At 43.1% G+C, this 20,122-nt stretch overlaps 2 protein-coding genes across 4 annotated transcripts in view; both read left to right on the top strand.

Moving 5' to 3' along the window:
- SEC24C (SEC24 homolog C, COPII coat complex component) overlaps positions 1-2,224 on the top strand; it is a 39,679-nt gene extending 37,455 nt beyond the window's left edge. For 2 of the 3 annotated variants that reach the window (XM_072869620.1, XM_072869621.1), the window contains exon 24: positions 131-2,224. In XM_072869620.1, the coding sequence (XP_072725721.1) occupies positions 131-271 (141 nt within the window). In that variant the 3' untranslated portion in view covers positions 272-2,224. The remainder of the gene's footprint in view (positions 1-130) is intronic. The other variant, XM_072869622.1, reaches the window with a different exon arrangement.
- Positions 2,225-3,574: 1,350 nt separating this feature from the next.
- FUT11 (fucosyltransferase 11) lies at positions 3,575-18,724 on the top strand. Its single transcript, XM_072869354.1, has 3 exons — positions 3,575-4,357; positions 5,676-6,301; positions 15,351-18,724. Exons 1-3 carry the CDS (start codon positions 3,611-3,613, stop codon positions 15,496-15,498), a joined length of 1,521 nt encoding a protein of 506 aa, XP_072725455.1. The 5' UTR covers positions 3,575-3,610; the 3' UTR covers positions 15,499-18,724.
- Positions 18,725-20,122: the final 1,398 nt, after the last annotated feature.

Below are 20,122 nucleotides of genomic sequence, written 5' to 3'. Positions count from 1 at the left end.
CCATATATGCTGTGATTCTAGTTATCTATCTTTGGATTTTTGAGCTATTTAGCTTTTTGCTCTTTTTTCCAAGAACATTAATTCTGCTAACTACTCACTGTTGGTTTTGTTCTTGTTTTGTTTTTTGTAGTTAATAATTGTGAAGCAAGAAGATAAGCTGGAAATGCTGTTCAAACACTTTCTAGTGGAGGACAAGAGCCTGAGTGGGGGGGCTTCATATGTGGACTTCCTGTGTCACATGCACAAGGAGATTCGGCAACTACTGAGCTAGAGGAGGGAGTGGTGCTGGAACTCAGCAGTGACATTTCAGTCTCCACTAATGACCTGATCAGAAGGCCCAGCGCCCTCAAAAAGGACAACATAGAAATCTGTACAATTCCATAATTTTTAATACACATTGCATAAGCAGAAATCCTTTCAACCTCTCCCAATCCTGTATGAGAGATGAAAAATCTTCCTGGTGAGGGCTAAAAAAAAAAAAAAAGGCCTTTGATACCAGGTCTTTTACTTGTATCTAAATTGTTTCCTGTGCTTGGCAGGAGTTCACCCCCCTCACCCCATGCTCGCTAATCCTGTCATAATGAATGTAGTTTTTTTCAGTTCACTGTACATGATTCAACATTGGGTGAAAAAGCGATAACTCTTCAAAACTTTTGGTAGTTGCTGTGTGTTTGTATGGGTGCGTGTGCATGCTCCAGGTGTGAAGAGGGATGCGCAGGTTGGGAGGACAAGAGGCAGGTCAGGTGATGGGAGCTGGAGCAGCCAAACATTTTGCATCTCCTTCTCTTAAGAGGGAAACATGATGTTGCAGAGCACAGATGTATCATGTGGCTGTCTGAACCAGAAATCCATGAAAAAGGAAATGAGTGGTAAGCCAGGAGGTGGCAGGGCAAATTTCTTTCCACAATCTTCCCTGTACTATACGTTGCTGTGCAGGTCTGTAATGGAGTAAGTAATAGTTCAGTGAGCAACAGTCAATGGCTTCTGAACAGCGTAGGGGTAGAGATGGTGCTTCCTGTTGCGTGTGTGGCGACTCCTTCTCATTGCACGGCTCTGTAATGTCCTACTCAATCCATGTTCCATGGCCTCTCCTGCAGAGCTTACCTGTCTATCCAGATGGTGGTGGGAACAAAAGCCTCTTAACCTTAAGCAGAAAATACTTTTAACAAGGTGATGTGGGGCTACATAGGAACTGGATAATAAGGAATTGGCCATTTTCAAACATATTATTGTGAATTACAGCAAACAAGCAGGAATTTGAGTTACACTGATGCAAATCTGAGACTGCTTTGTACCCTGGAATACAAGGAAGGGGATACAAAAACTAAGATTTAGACTGTACTGTAGTAAGTATTGCAAGTACCTGATTTCGGTTATTGAAAGCATCTGGGCCATAGTGAAGAGTTTCATTACCGGATGTTTATACCCTCCCCCATTCTACCTACTGATCAGCTTGCACAAAACCTTTTTATAAGCCTGTTTGTTACACTAAAATACCTCAGACAGATTAATCCATCCACTTTGGCCACTCTGCTGCTCCATTCTGCAAGGGTGGATGAAAAGACTCCTGCGAAGAAGGAGCGAGTGTAAATCAAATTCAGAATTCTAAGGGCTTCGTTTATTCACTTTTGAAAGGAGGCTTGTATATTTTTGGCTTGAATGCTTAACAAGTGTTCTTACAATACCCAGGAGTTTAAGCTAGCAATAGCACTAAAAGTGGAAGGAAGAATGTGGGTGGATTAGAGAACATACTATCTGGGCTTGATATTTTGGAGGAAAGTCCTTGTTAAGATCAGAAAAATATCTGGCTGTGGTTTTAGTTCTGTATCCTGTAGCATGTACATAAATCCATTTTTCTTCTAATGCTGCTAGTTTGTCTTCCCTCCCATCACTACACAGAAAGGGGAATATGAAAATTGTAATGGAGAAACTCTTTCAAGATGTAGTTGACAGAACCTTGAGTGTTTTTGTATGAATGTGGCTGACTTTTTACTCCATGTACTGCCTCCAACCAAAAAATCTAGAGGATTTTTAACCAGAGGGGAAAAACAACTACCCAGGAATATAAGGCGCAGCAACCACAGACTTCCGCAAATACTAATTTCTAGTATTAATATTGGGAGGTGTGGGGGGTGGAAATGAAATCGTAAATGATCCTTTCATTTTCTTCACTTGTTTTTCCAATGCATCTTTTAATTTGTAAAGAAATAAAAATATATTAAGATGTATTTTATGTCATTGTTAGTAAATAAACACTGCTTATTTTTCCAAACCCTGTATTTTGCGGGAGGGAGGAAATGGGGAGGGCTGAAACCTAGCTGATTGATCCTTTACAATCCAATCTTCTGCTGACCAAGTTCAGTCTTCCCCCCTCCCCCCCCATTCACAGTGAATGGTGACAAATTCAACAAGAGTTAACAGACAAAAAGTGCTGTTTAATCTCGGTGTTACTTTGCTTAGACGAATGTTTTTTAACTTTCTGCCCCTTCTGAACTTTCATTTTGCAAGGAGATTTCCATTTCCTAACAGCTTGGGTCAGATTTATTGGTTTTTTGGTCTACTTTGGAAAGTATTACCCTTACCTTGTGACAATGTTCACTTAAAGACTAGTCTTAAATTTTTCAGAGAAATAGAGCTCCTATTTCAGAGTTAAGATCGCAGGGAAGCTGGGTGAGGGGTTTTTTTGGAGGGGGGGTGCTAAGTGCAAAAATAAATTTCAGAGTGAACTGGCAGTGTAACTTGACTGTAGCCTAGAACACTGATATTGTACAATGTGCTGATAACCTTGCAACAATCTATATGAAAGCACAAAACAATCATTGCTAAATATCCAACAATACTTAGTTTGCTGTAGAATATTTTTGAGATTACTCTCCTACAGAATATACATTATGTCCAGAATCTGCTACTGAACTGATATATTGTGATAATGATGGGCCTTGTGCATCGTGTACATTAATTGTGTGGAGTAAATTGTGCTCACAGGCATTTTTGTGGCAGCACCCCTTCCCACGCGCGTGGAAATTGCCTTGCAGAGCCCGTGCCTGTTGGCACTCTGCCGGGATGTAAGTGGAGGAGCTGGTGCGGATGGCACGGGGGTGGTAGTCTCGGTGTACTTTCTTGCACCATCTAAACGCCTGCTTGGTACAGGAACCACCCCTCTGCAGGTGTATTTGCTTATGCCTTAGTGAAATAGCTCGGGTTTTTCCCTGTCAGCTTTAGGTACTGCTCATGCAGGTGTCTTCGCATCCGGATGCAGGTGCGTTAGAGGCAGAAGATTTACATCAGCTTGAAGTAAGACTGCACAACGCGTGAAGTGATGCTCTTGCTTTAACGGGTCTGTGTTACCTTTCGCTGCCCCTACAGCCACTTCTAATTTGCGTTGGGGATACAGAGCGACTGGAGGGGAAGAAAGGCGGTAGGGCGGCCGGCCCTGCCCCGCTCCGGGACCGGGACCCGGCTTCGGCCTTGCCCGGGCCGCGCCCTCTGCCGGCCGTTGCGCCCCTTGCGGCCGTTGGGCGCGCGCCCCGTGACGGAACGCCGCCCGAGGGCGGGGCCCTTGCGGCCGCTTCCTGGGCCGGGCCGGCGGGGCTGGCCCAGGGCGGCGGGCATGGGTGGCGGCAGGCAGGGCCGCGTAGCGCGGCGGGGGCCCGCTTGCCTCTGGGCGACGCTGGCGCTGGCCTGGGGCGCGGGGGCCGCGCTGGCCGCGGAAGGGCCGGGGGCGGCGGAGGGGGAGGCCGGGCTGGCGGCTGCCGAGGAGCCGTGCGGGGCGGAGGGGTGGGCGCAGGATGCCGTCCCGCCGGGCGCGGCCTTCGTCGCCGCCGCGTCGTACCGCGGCCCCGGCAACAACGACACGCGGAGCAACAAGGCACTGCCCATCCTGCTGTGGTGGAGCGGGAGCCTCTTCCCCCACTTCCCCGGCGACACGGAGCGCATCGACTGCCCGCGCGGCTCCTGCCTCGTCACCCGGAGCCGGCGGGTGGCCCGGCACCGCCGCACCAAGGCCCTCATCTTCTACGGCACCGACTTCAGGGCCTACGAGGCGCCGCTGCCCCGCCTGGCCCACCAGACCTGGGCGCTCTTCCACGAGGAGTCCCCCATGAACAACTACGTCCTCTCCCACCCGCCCGGCATCCAGCTCTTCAACTACACGGCCACCTTCCGCCGGGAGTCTGACTACCCCCTCACGCTGCAGTGGCTACCCGGCGTGGGGTACCTGCGGGGCCCGGCGGTGCCCCTGGCCGAGAAGGACGCGTGGCGGCGGAAGGGCTATGCCCCGGTGCTGTACATGCAGTCCCACTGCGATGTGCCCTCAGACAGGGACCGCTACGTGCGGGAGCTCATGAAGTACATCCAGGTAGGTGGGGTGCGCACGGAAGCCGTGGCACGGTGTTGCTGTGGGAGCTGAGCCCGCCTGGCTGCCCCCCTCCAGCTCCAATTTTTAATGGGGTTTGTTTGTCCTTGTTTTTAGCCAAGACACGAATCGTAACGGGATGCATGCCGACTACAAGCTGGACAGAAAAACTAGTTGTATTCCTTCCCAAAGCGTGGTCTAGACTACACCGCATGCCAGTAGGTAGGCCTGATGGTAGCTGTTAGTTGTGGAGTTGGCCAGGCTCGGTCGGGATCAGTCACAAGTTGGGCTAAGCCTGAATAAGCTTGGTCGTGTGGACCAAGTGCTAGAAGTTGCTGAAATCTCTGGACCTTTGAGTTAGTGTAAAGGAAGGCTGTCCATTTACAAGCGTTGCTCCCATTTGAAAGTATAGGCGTGCAATAAAAAGGCAGGTTACTGTGTTTCGAGAATCTGCTCCTCATCTGTGTTGTGGTAGGACCATGTTATTTCTATGGTGGCTTGTACTGCTGTGGCACAGCTGATGGAGAGTAGCTTCATAAACTGAAATAACATTTTTTTCAAGCAGAAAAAAGTTTAGTACTTTTTTTTTTTCTTAAAAATTCTTAAGGATAGTAGATTAGGAAAAAAAAGGCACATGTGTTTTTAGTCTTTATCTGAAACATCTTTTTCCTAGCCATTTCTGCTGTTTCTGTTGGTAGTGATTCATTTATTGTGCAAGTTCATCATGTACTTGGTAGTGAGGCAAAGACAAAATAATTTTTAAAATATGACTGTGTATTGTCAAAGTATGAAGCAGATTCCAGATCAAGTGTATTGTCTTTCATTTTTAGACACTATTCTTTTAGCTCCTTGCATCAATTTTTCTCAGTCTAACAAATGGAAAATTCTTGCCAGGCTGCTGAGGCTGGCAGGAACTGTGCATACTAACTGTTTGGAAAAGTACTGGGTCTCTGTTAAGTAGAAAGATGACTTTTAAATTAACATAGCGAGAGTTGAATGCCCTTCCTTACCTCTCAGTTTTTGATTTATCTGCTAATAAATACATTTTTGGGTGACATCTTCCTTTCTCTGCACTCCTCCCCACCCCCAAATCTGTAGCATAGTTTATGTTGCTTTTGAAACTGAGAACTCGGTTTCCTCTAAAGCTGTTAGAACTGAGACTCGAGGAATAGTCACAAGGGAAAGAACTTAGAGTGAAAGTAAAGCTAAACTAAGGTATCTAGGAACTGATCAAAGTTAGGAATTTTACGAGAACTACAAGCTCTAAAAACGAGCTCCGGGCAAACAAATCACTTTGTAAAGATGCCGATTGTTATTTTAGGTTGACTCCTATGGGAAATGCCTGCATAACCGTGAGCTTCCCAGTGAGCGACTGAGAGACACTTCTACAGCCACTACAGAAGATTCTGAATTTATGACTTTTATCGCCAGGTACAAGTTTCATCTGGCCTTGGAGAATGCCATATGTGACGACTACATGACGGAGAAGCTGTGGCGTCCAATGCACTTGGGTGCTGTCCCAGTGTACCGAGGCTCCCCAGCTGTGCGGGACTGGATGCCAAACAACCTCTCCATCATTCTTATAGATGACTTTGACAGCCCCCAGGAGCTGGCAAAGTATCTTGATTTCCTGGACAAGAATGGAGAGGAATATATGAAGTATCTAGAGTATAAAAACCTTGGTGGAATCAAAAACCAGTTCTTGATAGAGAGCTTGGAGAGGCGGGAGTGGGGTGTGAATGACATGACTCTGCCCAATTACCTGAATGGCTTCGAGTGTTTCATCTGTGACAGGGAGAACACCCGGGTCAAAGAGGAGCAGGAACACAAAAAGTCTCACGGGAAAATTCCAGCTCCCAGACCTCGCATAGCTCAGTTCAAGCACATGGGATGTCCTATGCCAACCCCTGGGTTCGGAATTGTTGAAGACCTCTCTGGAGGAGACAGGTAATGTACCAATACTGTGCTTTTTGAAGGAAAAAAAGCTTCAAATAATAGTAGCTGTAACTTTTAATAATGCTTTGTACTTAAAGGATCTCTTAATACATCTCCAGTTACACTTTATATTATGTCTTGTGGGTGGTATGGTAGTTCTGCTAATACTGTGTAACACTGAGGCTGAAAATGAGGCTTGGACAGTGGTATTGGTTAGTGGTTGAAAGAGGAGCATGAAACGCCCATAATATTCTGTTAAAATGCTCTGTGACCTTGGGCAATGTGGTTGTCTGTCTTAGTCTTTTTGTTTCTTTGTTTGTTTGGAGGAGGGATGTTTTTCACTACAGTGATGGTAAAGCACTTGGTAGCCCTTGGGTGAAAGAAGCTCTATAGCTCATTACAAAGTACTGTGTTAAGAGTGGGGTTGCCTTCTGTTCAGTGCAGGCCTGGTTAGCTCCTGTTGACTTGAGCGGCAGTTAGGCTCACCCAGGATAGTTTACAAGACTTTCTGTTGGTTTGTGTGACAGAAGTCTGGCTTGTGTTGAAGGATGGCATCCCATTTATTTAGGAGAGGGACCACGCAGGACAGAGAATAGGTTGAGTAGTTTCTTGTTCGTTTTGCACATGGGGGTTGCTGGAATCTCCCAGGCCTATAGCCCAGCATTAGCCATTTCTAGTGTGAGCTGCCCTGAAGTCTGTCAGCAGGGAATGAACCACACCAACCCTGAGGCAACCACTTTTGACAGGCAGAATAGAGTTTTGTTTGCATGGTCTACTTAGTATTTATACATGTGTTGGCACAAAACAAGTCAGTGCTTGGGTTCCCAAACCTTGAGTTTTTCTATTGACAGTGTTTGAGGTTGCAGTTGCTAGAAGGAAGGGTTCTTGCAGTTCATAAACCATGTGTGCACTTTTTGTAGTGTGTATTATTAGTGGAACATGTTTGGATCCCCAAGGTTTGTAATTTTTCTTTGCATTACCTGCAACAATTTCTGTCTTTTTAGGCAATTACTCAAGTGCATGCAATTTACTTTCTATAAGCCATCAGACAGCCATCATAAAGATAAACCCTCAGCCATAGCAGATCTTGCCTATGTTCATAGCTATCTGTCACCAAAGATTTCCATGTTCTGATGTCAGTCCCGCTGTAGTATTAAATTAATGACTTTTTGAAAATATTGGGAAGATCTCATGTGCTGTCCAGAATGAAGTTGTCAATATACTCTATCCCAGTTTATATCAGTTTACAGCTTTGTTAATAATTTCTTAGACTAAATAATTGAATGCTTAGGAGTGTTAAAATGTTAGAAGAAACTGTGTTGAAAATGTAGTGTCCTGGTTTCAGCTGGGATAGCGTTAATTTTCCTTCTAGTAGCTGGTATAGAGCTGTGTTTTGGATTTAACGTGAGAATAATGTGATAACACACTGATGTTTTAGTTGTTGCTAAGCAGTGCTTATACCAAGTCAAGGACTTTTCAGCTTCCCATGCTCTGCCAGTGAGGAGGTGCACAAGAAGCTGGGAGGGAGCATAGCTAGGCCAGCTGACCCAAACTGGCCAAAAGGATATTCCATACCATATGACATCATGCTCTGTATATGAACGGGGGAGTTGGCCAAGGGAGTGATCGCTGCTCGGGGGTGGGCTGGGCATCGGTTGGCAGGTGGTGAGAGGTCACATCACTTGTTTTTCCTGGGTTTTGTTCCCCTCTGTCCCTCTTGTTTTCCTTTTCATTATTATTATTGTTGTTGTTGTTATTATTCTGTTTCAGTTAGGAAACTGCTCTTATCTCAACCCACGAGTTTTCCTACTTTTGCTCTTCAGATTCTCTCCCCCATCCCACCGGGGGAGGGAGGGTGAGCGAGTGGCTGTGTGGTGTTTAAACCACGGGTTAAACCACGACATGTAGAATCCGTCATTTCAAGTACGCTAACCCAGAACTAAGTTCTATGTGGATGTGAAGCTCTAAAAAGTTTTTATTATGTTATCCATCTGCAAAAAATTATGAAGAATTTTCTAACTGTGGGGAACTACTTCGTCCTATGTTTGGATGCTTTAAAAAATGCCCAGCTGAAATTAAAAAAGGAAAATAAGCCTGAGGTCATTCAGGTTATTTAGGAAAAGCCTATTTTACAAAACTTTTGATGTTTGTAATTAAAAAGCATTTTTCACAGTACAATTAATTCTCATATTGACTAATTGAAAAGTTATGCTTGTAAGTAAAAGGGGTCCATAATCCTTTGTGTTCTGTTGGTCGATTGATTTATTGTAGCTTTTTTATAGTAATACCTTTTCTCAGTCTCGGTAGCAAAATGTGCTTTTCCGTTGTAGCATGCTATGCAGCATCCTATATGAGAGCGTTCTCTACTTTTTTGTATTTTGTTTTGCTTGAGCAGCAGATGGCAGTAGAGAAGCACCTTTGAAGGCACGGCATGGGTGCCTGCGCCACTTACTTGCAAGCTCATGTACTCCATCATTCTGTGCAGTGGTCATCAGCAAGGAGTTTTGAATAGCTGGTCCATAATCCAAGCTACAGTTGCATTCCACGGAAGTTTCTGTGTCTCATTGAACCATAGTGTGTTATTCTCCCCATGTTTATAGACATGAGAGGTGTCTGGGAAAATTGTACCAGGGAAGCTTTTACATTGTCTGCTATCTACTTTAGAAAGATACCTATCTATACCTTCTGAGGCATGATCAAGGGGATCTCCAGTGAAATACAGTGGTTTCTACTTCATAGGCATCTGAGCTTTCACCGATTTTATCTCCAAAATGGAACACAATTACTTAGAATTGTAAATGGTGTGACAGTAACGTAAAATTGCCACCAAAGCATTAGCTAAACATTCTCATGTTTTGTCAGAGTTTGACAGTAATGTTATATCAACAGTATGGTCAATTTAGATGATTGTCTACTGAGCCAGTCAATTGTGTATTTTGTTACTTTAGAAAACATTATTGTGGAAAAATGACGTGGGCCTAGTGAGGTTACAAACGATAGAATATATGCAATGTACAAGGTTTGACTATAAACATATGCTGTGACTTTAAGTTCTGGAGGCTTCTGTAACTCAGAGAACAACAAAGGCAATTGGAGTTTATGTATTTTTAGAGTAAGTACCCAATTACAATAAGGTTACCCTGCGCATCTGCATTCTCTGTAACCCTTATTCCCAGATGTAATTTGTTTCTAGGGTTGATGAATGCGCTGAATTGACAGAACTGTTGCATCAGAATCTCTCTCTATGTAGGTATATGTAGCCATAGCACATTATTATACCTTCACCTTGCTGTCCTTCAGCTCTAAGTGTGGAGATGTGGTTCCTAAATCCTTATGCTTGCAGCCTCACTTGTATTTGGACTTCAGGGCTTCACACCCAAGTGAGCTTAAGAAAGGCTGTAGAACAACCATTTGTATATGTTAGGTTATGCATCAGTCACTATAATTTACTGAATTCTTGGCTGCTTTGTACAGAAAATAGTGAGTTACAGTGCTACGGATGAGTAGAATATCTGTTTATTAGGAACTGGGATCTCCAGTTATTCTTGGACTCCCATCTTTGTGAAGAGAAATGTTTCATTTGTTTCATTGATAAAGTTTCATTTTCCAAAAGTGGGGTGTTTGAGAGGATAACTATAAGAAGACTGAGAGACAATACCTTTCCAGTTACCTAAAGTTTTCATCTGTGGTAGCATGAGAAAAGAGAAGCTAGTGTGCCTTTGATAAAGGAATATTTTGAAACCATCATGGTTTTGCTAGTTCCATTTTATAGCGATGTCACAGTTTATTTATGACAAGAGAAAAACCAGCTTAAAAGTGCATCAGATTTGCCACGTGTACACTGTAAGGTGTCTCTTGCAATAGAATCCAATAATCAGCCAGGATTAAAGGTAGATCCTTATCTCACGGTAATAATGTTTCAGGTGTATGTAGTTGGTAGTTTCAGGATATTTGTACAGTCCTGTTCATCCTGGGGTACCAATTTTTTCCAGGTTACAGAATCAGAGTGAAATTATTTTCTTAAAAACCAGTAACAGCACTGTAAAAAAGAAAAAAATCAAAGTGTTCGTATTTAATGTTTTTGACAAAAGTCTTCACTTGGATACTGGGATTCCTTTCAGTGTTGTTTCTGTAGAGTTCAGGTGGAAAACATTGTCCTGGTTTCGGCTGGGATGGAGTTAATTTTCTTCCTAGTAGCTGGTATAGTGCTGTGTTTTGGATTTTAGTATGAGAATAATATTGATAACATGCTGATGTTTTGGCTGTTGCTAAGCCGTGTTTACACTGGTCAAGGACTTTTTTCAGCTCCCCATGCTCTGCCAGGTGCCCAAGAAATGGGAGGGGGCACAGCCAGGATAGTTGATCCAAACTGACCAAAGGGCTATTCCATACCATATGATGTCATGCCCAGTATATAAACTGGGGGAGTTGGCTGGGGGGTAGTGATCGCTGCTTGGGGACTGGCTGGGCGTCGGACAGCGGGTGGTGAGCAGTTGTATCTTTTTTTAAAAAAAATATTTTTTTCTTTTTCCCTCCCTTGGGTTTTGTTCCTCTCTCTCGCTTGTTGTTTTCCTTCTCATTACAATTCATTATTATTATTACTATTATTTTGTTCCAATTATTAAACTGTTCTTATCTCAACCCACAAGTTTTCTTACTTTTGCTCTTCCGATTCTCTCCCTCATCCCACCGGGGGGGAGTGAGCGAGCAACTGCGTGGTGCTTAGCTGCAGGCTGGGGCTAAACCACAACAAACATTTTCTTTTTTCTGTTACCTACTGCCACTTAGTCTTGTGTCTAGTACTTAATGCAAGTATACTCATTTTCCTAATGTGTGCCCTTATTCAGTGCTGTAAAAAACAAGTAACTTGTGTTGGCAGTCCTTGAACAAAGGTTACTGAATTTATCTGGCAAGCAAAGTGATCTCACAGTATGTCCAAGTGCTGCATTTTACAAAGGAATCTTTTGGCAGTCTTTTTTTTTTTCAATGCAGAAGTAAGCCTCTGTCTATGATCCTTCACATCGTAATCTATGTTAAAAGGTCGATTTTGAGGTCTCCGTTGATGTACACTGCAGAAATGTCCCACCATAGATCATAGAATCATTTAGGTTGGAAAAGACCTTTAAAATCATCCATTAACCTAGCACTGCCAGGTCCACCACTAAACCATGTCCCGAAGCACCACATCTACCTGTCTTTTAAATACCTCTAGGGATGGTGACTCAACCACTTCCCTGGGCAGCCTGTTCCAATGCTTGACAACCCTTTCAGTGAATAAATTTTTCCTAATACCCAATCTAAACCTCCCCTGGCGCAACTTGAGGCCATTTCCTCTTGTCCTATTGCTTGTTACTTGGGAGAAGAGACCGACCCCCCCCTCACTACAACCTCCTTTCAGGTAGTTATAGAGAGCAATAAGGTCTCCCCTGAGCCTCTGCTTCTCCAGGCTAAACAACCCCAGTTCCCTCACCCCTCCTTATAAGACTCGTGCTCTAGACCCTTCCCCAGCTTCGTTGCCCTTCTCTGGATATGCTCCAGAACCTCAATGTCTCTCTTGTAGTGAGGGGCCCAAAACTGAACACAGTATTCGAGGTGCGGCCTCACCAGTGCCCGAGTACAAGGGGACAAGTACGTAGTACGTCACTTCCCTAGTGCTGCTGGCCACACTATTCCTGATACAAGCCAGGATGCTGTTGGCCGCCTTGGCTACCTGGGCACACTGCTGGCTCATATTCAGGCGGCTGTTGACCGGCACCCCCAGGTCCTTTCCTGCCAGGCAGCTTTCCAGCCACTCTTCGCCGAGCCTGTAGCATTGCATGAGGTTCTTGTGACCCAAGTGCAGGACCTGGCACTGAGCCTTGTTGAACCCCATACAATTGGCCTCAGCCCATTGATCCAGCCTGTCCGGATCCCTCTGTAGAGCCTTCCTCCCCTCAATCAGATCAACACTCCCATCCAGCTTGGTGTTGTCTGCAAACTTACTGAGGGTGCACTTGATCCCCTCATCCAGATCACTGATAAAGATATTAAACAGAACTGGCCCCAAAACTGAACCCTGGGGAACACCACTTGTGACTAGCCGCCAACTGGATTTAACTCCATTCACCACCACTCTTTGGGCCTTGCCATCCAGCCAGTTTTTTACCCAGCGAAGAGTACACCTGTCCAAGGCATGAGCAGCCAGTTTCTCCAGGAGAATGTTATGGGAAACCATGTCAAAGGCTTTACTAAAGTCTAGGTAGACAACATCCACAGCCTTTCCCTAAGCGGGTCACCTTGTCATAGAAGGAGATCAGGTTTGTCAAGCAGGACCTGCCTTTCATAAACCCATGCTGGCTGGGCCTGATCACCTGGGTGTCCTGTATGTACCACGTGATGGCACTAAAGGTGATCTGCTCCATAACCTTCCCTGGCACCGAGGTCAGGCTGACAGGCCTGTAGTTCCCTGGGTCCTCCTTCTGGCCCTTCTTGAAGATGGGCGTCACATTTACTAACCTCCAGTCAACTGGGACCTCCCCAGTTAGCCAGGACTGCTGATAAAGGATTGAAAGTGCCTTGGTGAGCACTTCTGCCAGCTCCCTCAGTACCCTTGGGTGGATCCCATCCGGCTCCATAGACTTGTGTGTGTCTAAGTGGTGTACCAGGTCACTAACCATTTCCCCTTGGATTATGGGGGCTTCATTCTGGTCCCCATCCCTATCTTCCAGCTCAGGGGGCTGGGTATCTGGAGAACAACTGGTCTGACTAGTAAAGACTGAGGCAAAGAAGGCATGAAGTACCTCAGCCTTTTCCTCATCCTTTGTCACTATGTTTCCCCCCGCATCCAATAAAGGATGGAGATTCTCTTTAGCCCTCCTTTTGTTGCTAAGGTATTTATAAAAATATTTTTCATTGTCTTTTACAGCAGTAGCCAGATTAAGTTCTAGTTGGGCTTTGGCCCTTCTAATTTTCTCCCTGCACAACCTCACGACATCCTTGTAGTCTTCCTGAGTTGCCTGCCCCTTCTTCCAAAGGTCATAAACTCTCCTTTCTTTCCTGAGTTCCAGCCAAAGCTCTCTGTTCAGCCAGGCTGGTTGTCTTCCCTGCCGGCTCGTCTTTCGGCACATGGGGACAGCCTGCTCTTGACCCTTTAAGATTTCCTTCTTGAAGAATGTCTAGCCTTCTTGGACTCCTTTGCCCTTCAGGCCTGCCTCCCAAGGGACTCTGTCAACCAGTCTCCTAAATGGGCCAAAGTCTGCCCTCCAGAAGTCCAAGGTGGTAGTTCTACTGACCCCCCTCCTTACTTCTCCAAGAATTGAAAACTCTATCATTTTGTGATCGCTATGCCCAAGATGGCCTCTAACCATCACATCACCCACAAGTACTTCTGTGTTCGCAAACAACAGGTCCAGCGGGGCACCTTCCCTAGTTGGCTCTCTCACCAGCTGTGTCAGGAAGTTATCTGCCACACACTCCAGGAACCTCCTAGACTGTTTCCTCTCTGCTGTATTGTATTTCCAGCAGACATCTGGTAAGTTGAAGTCCCCCGTGAGAACAAGGGCTGGCAATTGTGAGACTTCTCCCAGCTGCTTATAGAATAGTTCATCTGCTTCTTCATCCTGGTTGGGTGGTCTATAACAGACTCCCACCACGACAGCTGCCTTGTTGGTCTTCCCCCTGATTCTTACCCATAAACACTTAACCCTATCGTCACCATCATTAAGCTCTAGACAATCAAAACACTCCCTAACGTATAGGGCTACCCCACCACCTCTCCTGCCTCGCCTATCCCTTCTGAAGAGTTTATAGCCATCCATTGTAGCTCTCCAGTTGTGCGAGTCATCCCACCATGTTTCCGTGATGGCAACTATATTGTAGTTTTCCCGCTGCACAATGGCTTCCAGCTCCTCCTGGTTGTTGCCCATGCTGCGTGCATTGGTGTAGATGCACTTCAGTTGGGCTGTTGATCCCGCCACCTTTTTGGGGGGAGAAGCCCTAATTCCTACGTGACCATTCTTGTGTGCTTCCTGATCAGATGATGATGCTGTTGACCACAGAAAACTAATTCCCATGGCATACAAGTTGTATGCTGCTCCACAAAGAAAGCGACTATGACATGTTGTGTGTTTCTTTTGGTCTTCCTGGAGTAGTGGTTGAGATCTGCTTCTGGGCAGTGCAGCCATGCTTGCTTTAATATATGGTGTATAGAGTGAATGCAGAAGGCACTGTACTTATTTCTGTGATGGGGAGGGAGAAGAAGCAAAAATCTCTGTATATAAGTTAACAAGTATTGGGTACCTCATTTGAACAGATTAAAAAGAGCATCATGTTTGGTCCTTCTCTCCAAAATTTGTGATGGACTTATGTGGCTGGGTAGCAGATATAATGGAGAAGAGAGAAATAAATTACTGCCATACCTTGATATAACACAAATGAGAGAAGTAGTCCACGTGATCATGAATGGGAAGGGAATTGCTGAAAGTTGCAGTGATGTAGTCTGTGCTATGAAAAGTTTGAGAATGTATGCATTGAAAAAGAGAAAGTGTATACTCAACCTACATGGTCTGGAGGTAAAGAATAGAGTCAGGGTTGAGGGTTATAATGATTTTTTGTCTCTGTCATGTATAACCTGAGCTTGTAATGAATAGCTGTCATTCTCTAATTGTTAAACAGTTTATCTGAAAAAAAAATTGAATCTTGGGCTAACTGTGATACATATACTGGCCATGGAAGACTACTCCCAAAATCATATAAGGACTCTGTGCTAGATTTTATTTTAATAGAAGTTTTTATTATAGTTAATAATTTAATCTCTTTGGTTAACACTACAGTTGCATGCTGATATTTCTAGAATGTTGTAAAGCTAATGCTGAACTTATATTTTCTGTAGAGAATTTTCATAGCACGTTTCTTTAAATGACTTGGAGCACAATGGCACGGTAACAACATACTTTGTCATGACCATCTCTGGGCCTGTTTTCCACTTAGGTGAAAAAAAAAAGATTTTTTTTCAGTGCTATTACAGCTGCAGACTCATTTGTTTTTTTAATGGTTTATTGTGGTGTCTCTTTTTTTGTTTCAGCTGGAAAGAGATGTGGCTGCAGGATTATTGGCAAAGCCTTGATCAGGGTGAGGCCCTCACTGCTATGATTCATCGCAATGAGTCGCATCAGGGGAGATTTTGGGACTATATGCATGAGATTTTTCTCAAGAGGACGAGGCAACACTGAACCATCTTTGTAAAAGCTTGATTTGAAAATTGCATTGAAAGTTGAGACTGCAAATTGTTACCTCGCTCCAAATGTTTGCCTTGAAATAGAAGAAAAACTCTCACAGAGACTATTTTTTCTGGTGCATAAAGTGAGTAAGTTTCTGTTATGATTGGATTTCAGCAGCGGAGATCCTAGCAACTCCTTTGATTTGAATTTCCGCTCTGTGGTGTGAAGCCACTCCTGACTTGCAGGTGTCAACATGTGCGGCAAAAGAGGAATTTACTCTACTTCTGCATTTGGTATAGTTTCCTTGTGGCTTACATGACTTCAGAGGAACACTTCTTCAGACTCTTGCTCAAATGCCCTGAATTATTTCAGGGATTTTTTTAATCTCCAAAATATTAATCATTTTTAATAAGTATTTTATCAGTCACTTATTCTCTTCGTTAAGGTGTATTTTTAGCTATTAACAAATAGCTTTTCCAGTGAAGGAATTACAAAAGACAAATGTCTGAGGAGAGCAATTGTGCCTTATGAAATAGCAGCAATAAAGTCTCTTCTCCCCAAGTAAGCATGCCTCTAACACTCCTACTTTTCAGGGCAGCTGGATAGCTATGGGCAAATCATTTACTCTCTGCCTAATTTTCCTCTTTTGCTAACTTTCCAGGTGATACGTACAATGGGATGAGAGGCTAAGTTATTTAAATCACAACTTTCAACAAAGTATTTCACACAAGAAAATGTATTACCTGGTATTGTGCAGAGCTAGAGTAAAATTAGTGTGCTTTGGTTCTTTTAAGTTTCCATCAAAGCTGAAGTCCCAGCTATAATCTTGACTTCTTGTTATTTCCTTAATACCAGCAATTCAGAGGCCTTTGATTTGGTTTTTTTTGAGTATCTGCAGCTTTCTGCAAAGACAAATACATTTTAACGATGGTGCCTTTCCAGTGGTCTCTGCAGTTTGGATACAAACCTTGCAGTCTTTCTATGCTGAAGTGGATGATCAGAATCAGGTGCACTGAGATGGTTTTGTATCTCTACCAAATCTTAATATAGTATGACCCTGGTCTATCACTGGAGTTCCTAAAAGTGATGACATGTGGATAGATCTTCCCTGTTGCGTAGCGTGTATCTCTTACAGATATAAATAAAGTCCACTGTTCCCTGCCATGTTGGGTACCTTTCTGAAATAATTGATCTTGCATTGGAGGGAGACTAATTGACTTAGTGTCACGGGTTTAAAAGCACAGGTAGATATGGCCACACTGCAGGGATGTCTCTAATGGTATAATGGTATTATATTTCTCCATTTCTCCTCCCTCTTCAGAAGTAACTACTGACTAAATAGCCAGAGTTTATCCGTACCTAAGACACAATGTTGGTAATGAAGGTCTAGAGTCTGTGAGGTAATTTCATTTTGTAAGGCAGTTCATGCATTGCTATGGGAAGTCTGAAGCCTGTTAGTAAAAGTTAGGAACAGGAGTGAATCTACATTGTGTCCCTAATTAAGTGACTATCTATTGCTTAGCTGTGGATGGATCACTTAATCTCATTTTTTTTCTCAAATTCCCATTCATAATGTTACGGGTATGATATTATAGGTATAATATTAGTATAGGTAATGATGTGCATCTCAATGTTTGCCTCTCAGGTAATACAACAATATTGCAGTGTTGAAATCTGGGCACCTTGATAGAGGAGACTTCAGACCCATAACTATCACTGGATTCTAGTAAATGTGGAAAACACATAAAATATACGCTGATCTCACCAGATTTTTTTAAGGAGAAAACTGTTTTTTTATCTCTTCTGTAATAATAGTAACAAATGGTTCTTCAGCTAAAATGCATTTATCGGTTTACATTCCTTTTTTTCAGTTACTCAGGAGACATGAATACCTAAGTGAATATATCTGAATTAATTGTTAAAGTGGATTACTCAAATCAGATTAAGATTACAGATATGGGTATTCAGAATTGAAGTGGCCACAATGTGCTTGAGAAGTAAATTAAGATAAAACAAATGAAGGCTGCTTTAGTTCTGAGTATCGACGTCTACTGAACAGTTTAATGATATTTAAATAGTTTGAATTAATGCCTTCAGTTACTTCAGGTTCATTTCATGTTTCTGTATAGAAAATCATTCAGTCGTCTTTGACTGCATGGTTCTCTTAATTAGCTATATCTCAAAACCCTTTCTTATTCAAGTGTTCGGTGGGATAGTCAGGAAGAGAAATTCTGATCTTGCTTTTTGTACAAAACATAAAAAATAAGAACCATGTACTAGCACATTCTGCTTTTGCTATTTTATCCTGTAACTTAAGTAGATTTTCTAGAAGTGTGGGATTTATAACCAAGTCCAGGTACTTGTTATAATTTATCTGCTGTTGCCAAAACTAGACATGCTACATTTAATGTATTGTCCTTGCAGGAATAACAGGAGGAAGTACCAATATAAGCATGTGTATCATGGCACCTGCTTATTTCTTGATTAGTGATGTCCTAAAGCCTCACTTTGCCTTCCTGCCCAGTAAAACGAGCATGTTTGTCAACTAACAATAGAATTGGAGATATGTTGGTACAAACTTAAGAGTAGCTAGCAAATGAGATAAAAACTTATTCCTTGGGACCCTGCTTCATTCATTTGCTATTTCACAACCATGTATTCCTTCATCACTATTTATTATCTGTACTCAGTGTATTACAGTCACCAGTCAACAAGTTTTTTTGTTAGTCCTACAGGGGTTTTTTTTGTTGGGGGGGAGCGGGGGATTGCTATATGTATGTACTACAGAAGGGTGTTGCTTTGAGGTTCGTGACTGTTGCCAAGCATGAGTATTTCTGATTACTATATCCCTTCTTAACATGTAAGTAGCACAGGGTATGAAAGTAGCACAGATATGAAAGTAACTTTCTCACAGATATTCTGTGGGTTTTGTCTGAGTTTTTCAAAGTACAACTTTTAGTTTGTAGTTAAGAGTCACAAGCCAGTTTCAAGAGCTTTCTCCTCTGAGTTCTTAGTGTCTTCCTAGGTTTAACTATTTTTTACAGACTTACAGGAGGTGAACTTCTCAAAAGGTAATGAGTATCAGCTACCACTCTTCACAGCCGTGATGCTCACGCAAGCCTTGTGTTTCTCTTGTATATGCAGAGTTTTTTCTGTAGGAATAGATCATACTAGCTTTATAGTCTCCTGTATGTCACGATATGTCCATGATTTATAAACAGTGTGTCCGTTGCCTATATTAATATACTAAATGTGTTTCACTTATTGTACATGGTGCACAAGAATTAAGGCTGAAATATTTCTTCCATAATGTGTGTAGTATGAATAACTTGTATAGCTGCCAGGCAAACTCCTCAGGGGCAGGAGAGGTGGGAATCCTCCCTAGCTGGCTAAAAAGCTGTGGTTGCAGTTCTGTTCCAGGCTGCTGACTGACCTTCACAACATCCACTCCTCTGCACAGCAAGGACTGCAAAATGTTGAATAAAGGTGGTTCTACCAACAGGGCTTTGCTTTCATCTCTCTCCTGTTATTTGGAGGAGGCAGGAGGAGAAGCTGGGTTTCATACCCTTGAAGAGTTTGAGATTAATTTACATAATAATGAATTTGAAAGGATTGCTATACTATGTCCAAAGACTACTGCCAGTCTTAGCCAAAGTGAATTCAATTTACGATCCTAGTTGTCTTTCTACTAATGCAGGTATGTGAACACGGACAAGGAGGAAGGTCACTGCAGCAGCTATTAATATTTTGGGAAAAGGTTTCTGATTTCTGTTCTTGACTGCTAACTGGATTTCTCACTTCACTGCTTTAAATCCAAACCAGCTAGATGGTGGCTGAATGTCATCACTCATGTTGTGACTGCTGGAAGGCTTATATGATAGTCAGACTGAACAGTGCATACAACATCTTTCTTAATCAAGTTCTTACAGTGCAGGTGCCTGTACTCGTAAAAACACACAACTGAGACTAATTGGGAATTTTAGCAAAGATATCAAATATTGAGAATGATAAAGAGATTACCTCTGTAAACCCTTTGGTAGGCTTCTACTGACTAGGGTGAGTCACTTCACTGCTTGTCATGCATTTTGCCTGTTTACTGTGTGACTAGAGGGAGGATTTTAAAGCCGTCAGGATAGCTTTATTCACTATCATTAATGTTCTAAAAATAGATATCTCATTACCACTCTCATGAAACACTAGTAGATTCTATTGATGCTGTGTCTTGGAATTGACTTGACAAGCTAGGATAAGTTTATGTCCTCTGAGAGGTGAGAGAGGAGAAACAAATGTCTGACAGAAGGTTAAAAATCTAGCAATCCAATTCATTGCATTGGACAAGCTAAAGTTCTCATTCTTCTGCCAAAACTGTGATACCAGGTGCTGCCTGTTTTTTCAGTAAGAAGCTGGGTATTTTTTATACTGAACTAGTAGTCTGTTTTCTGTCCTTTAGCAAGGACTGCAATTTCTAGGAAGCAAATAACCTCACTGAAGAATATTGATTTGATACCTAACATTGATAATTTCTAGAACTGAAAAGGAATTGCCTTTTCTTATTTCTGTCACTGTAGTAATTTTCAAACTGAAGGATCCCTGAATCCTCTGTGATGGTAAGTAGAATGAGAGCCAAGCAACAGTG

Source organism: Ciconia boyciana, chromosome 8 (assembly GCF_034638445.1).
Source record: "Ciconia boyciana chromosome 8, ASM3463844v1, whole genome shotgun sequence".
Lineage (NCBI taxonomy): Eukaryota > Metazoa > Chordata > Aves > Ciconiiformes > Ciconiidae > Ciconia > Ciconia boyciana.
This window is presented reverse-complemented; position numbering and strand designations above follow the sequence as displayed.

Bases quoted from the DNA above. Each gene is read 5' to 3' on its own strand.
- FUT11 (XM_072869354.1), top strand. From the start codon at position 3,611: ATGGGTGGCGGCAGGCAGGGCCGCGTAGCGCGGCGGGGGCCCGCTTGC. The intron at 4,358-5,675 runs GTAGGTGGGGTG...TTGTTATTTTAG, and splicing joins AGCTCATGAAGTACATCCAG to GTTGACTCCTATGGGAAATG. The intron at 6,302-15,350 runs GTAATGTACCAA...TTTTTGTTTCAG, and splicing joins GACCTCTCTGGAGGAGACAG to CTGGAAAGAGATGTGGCTGC.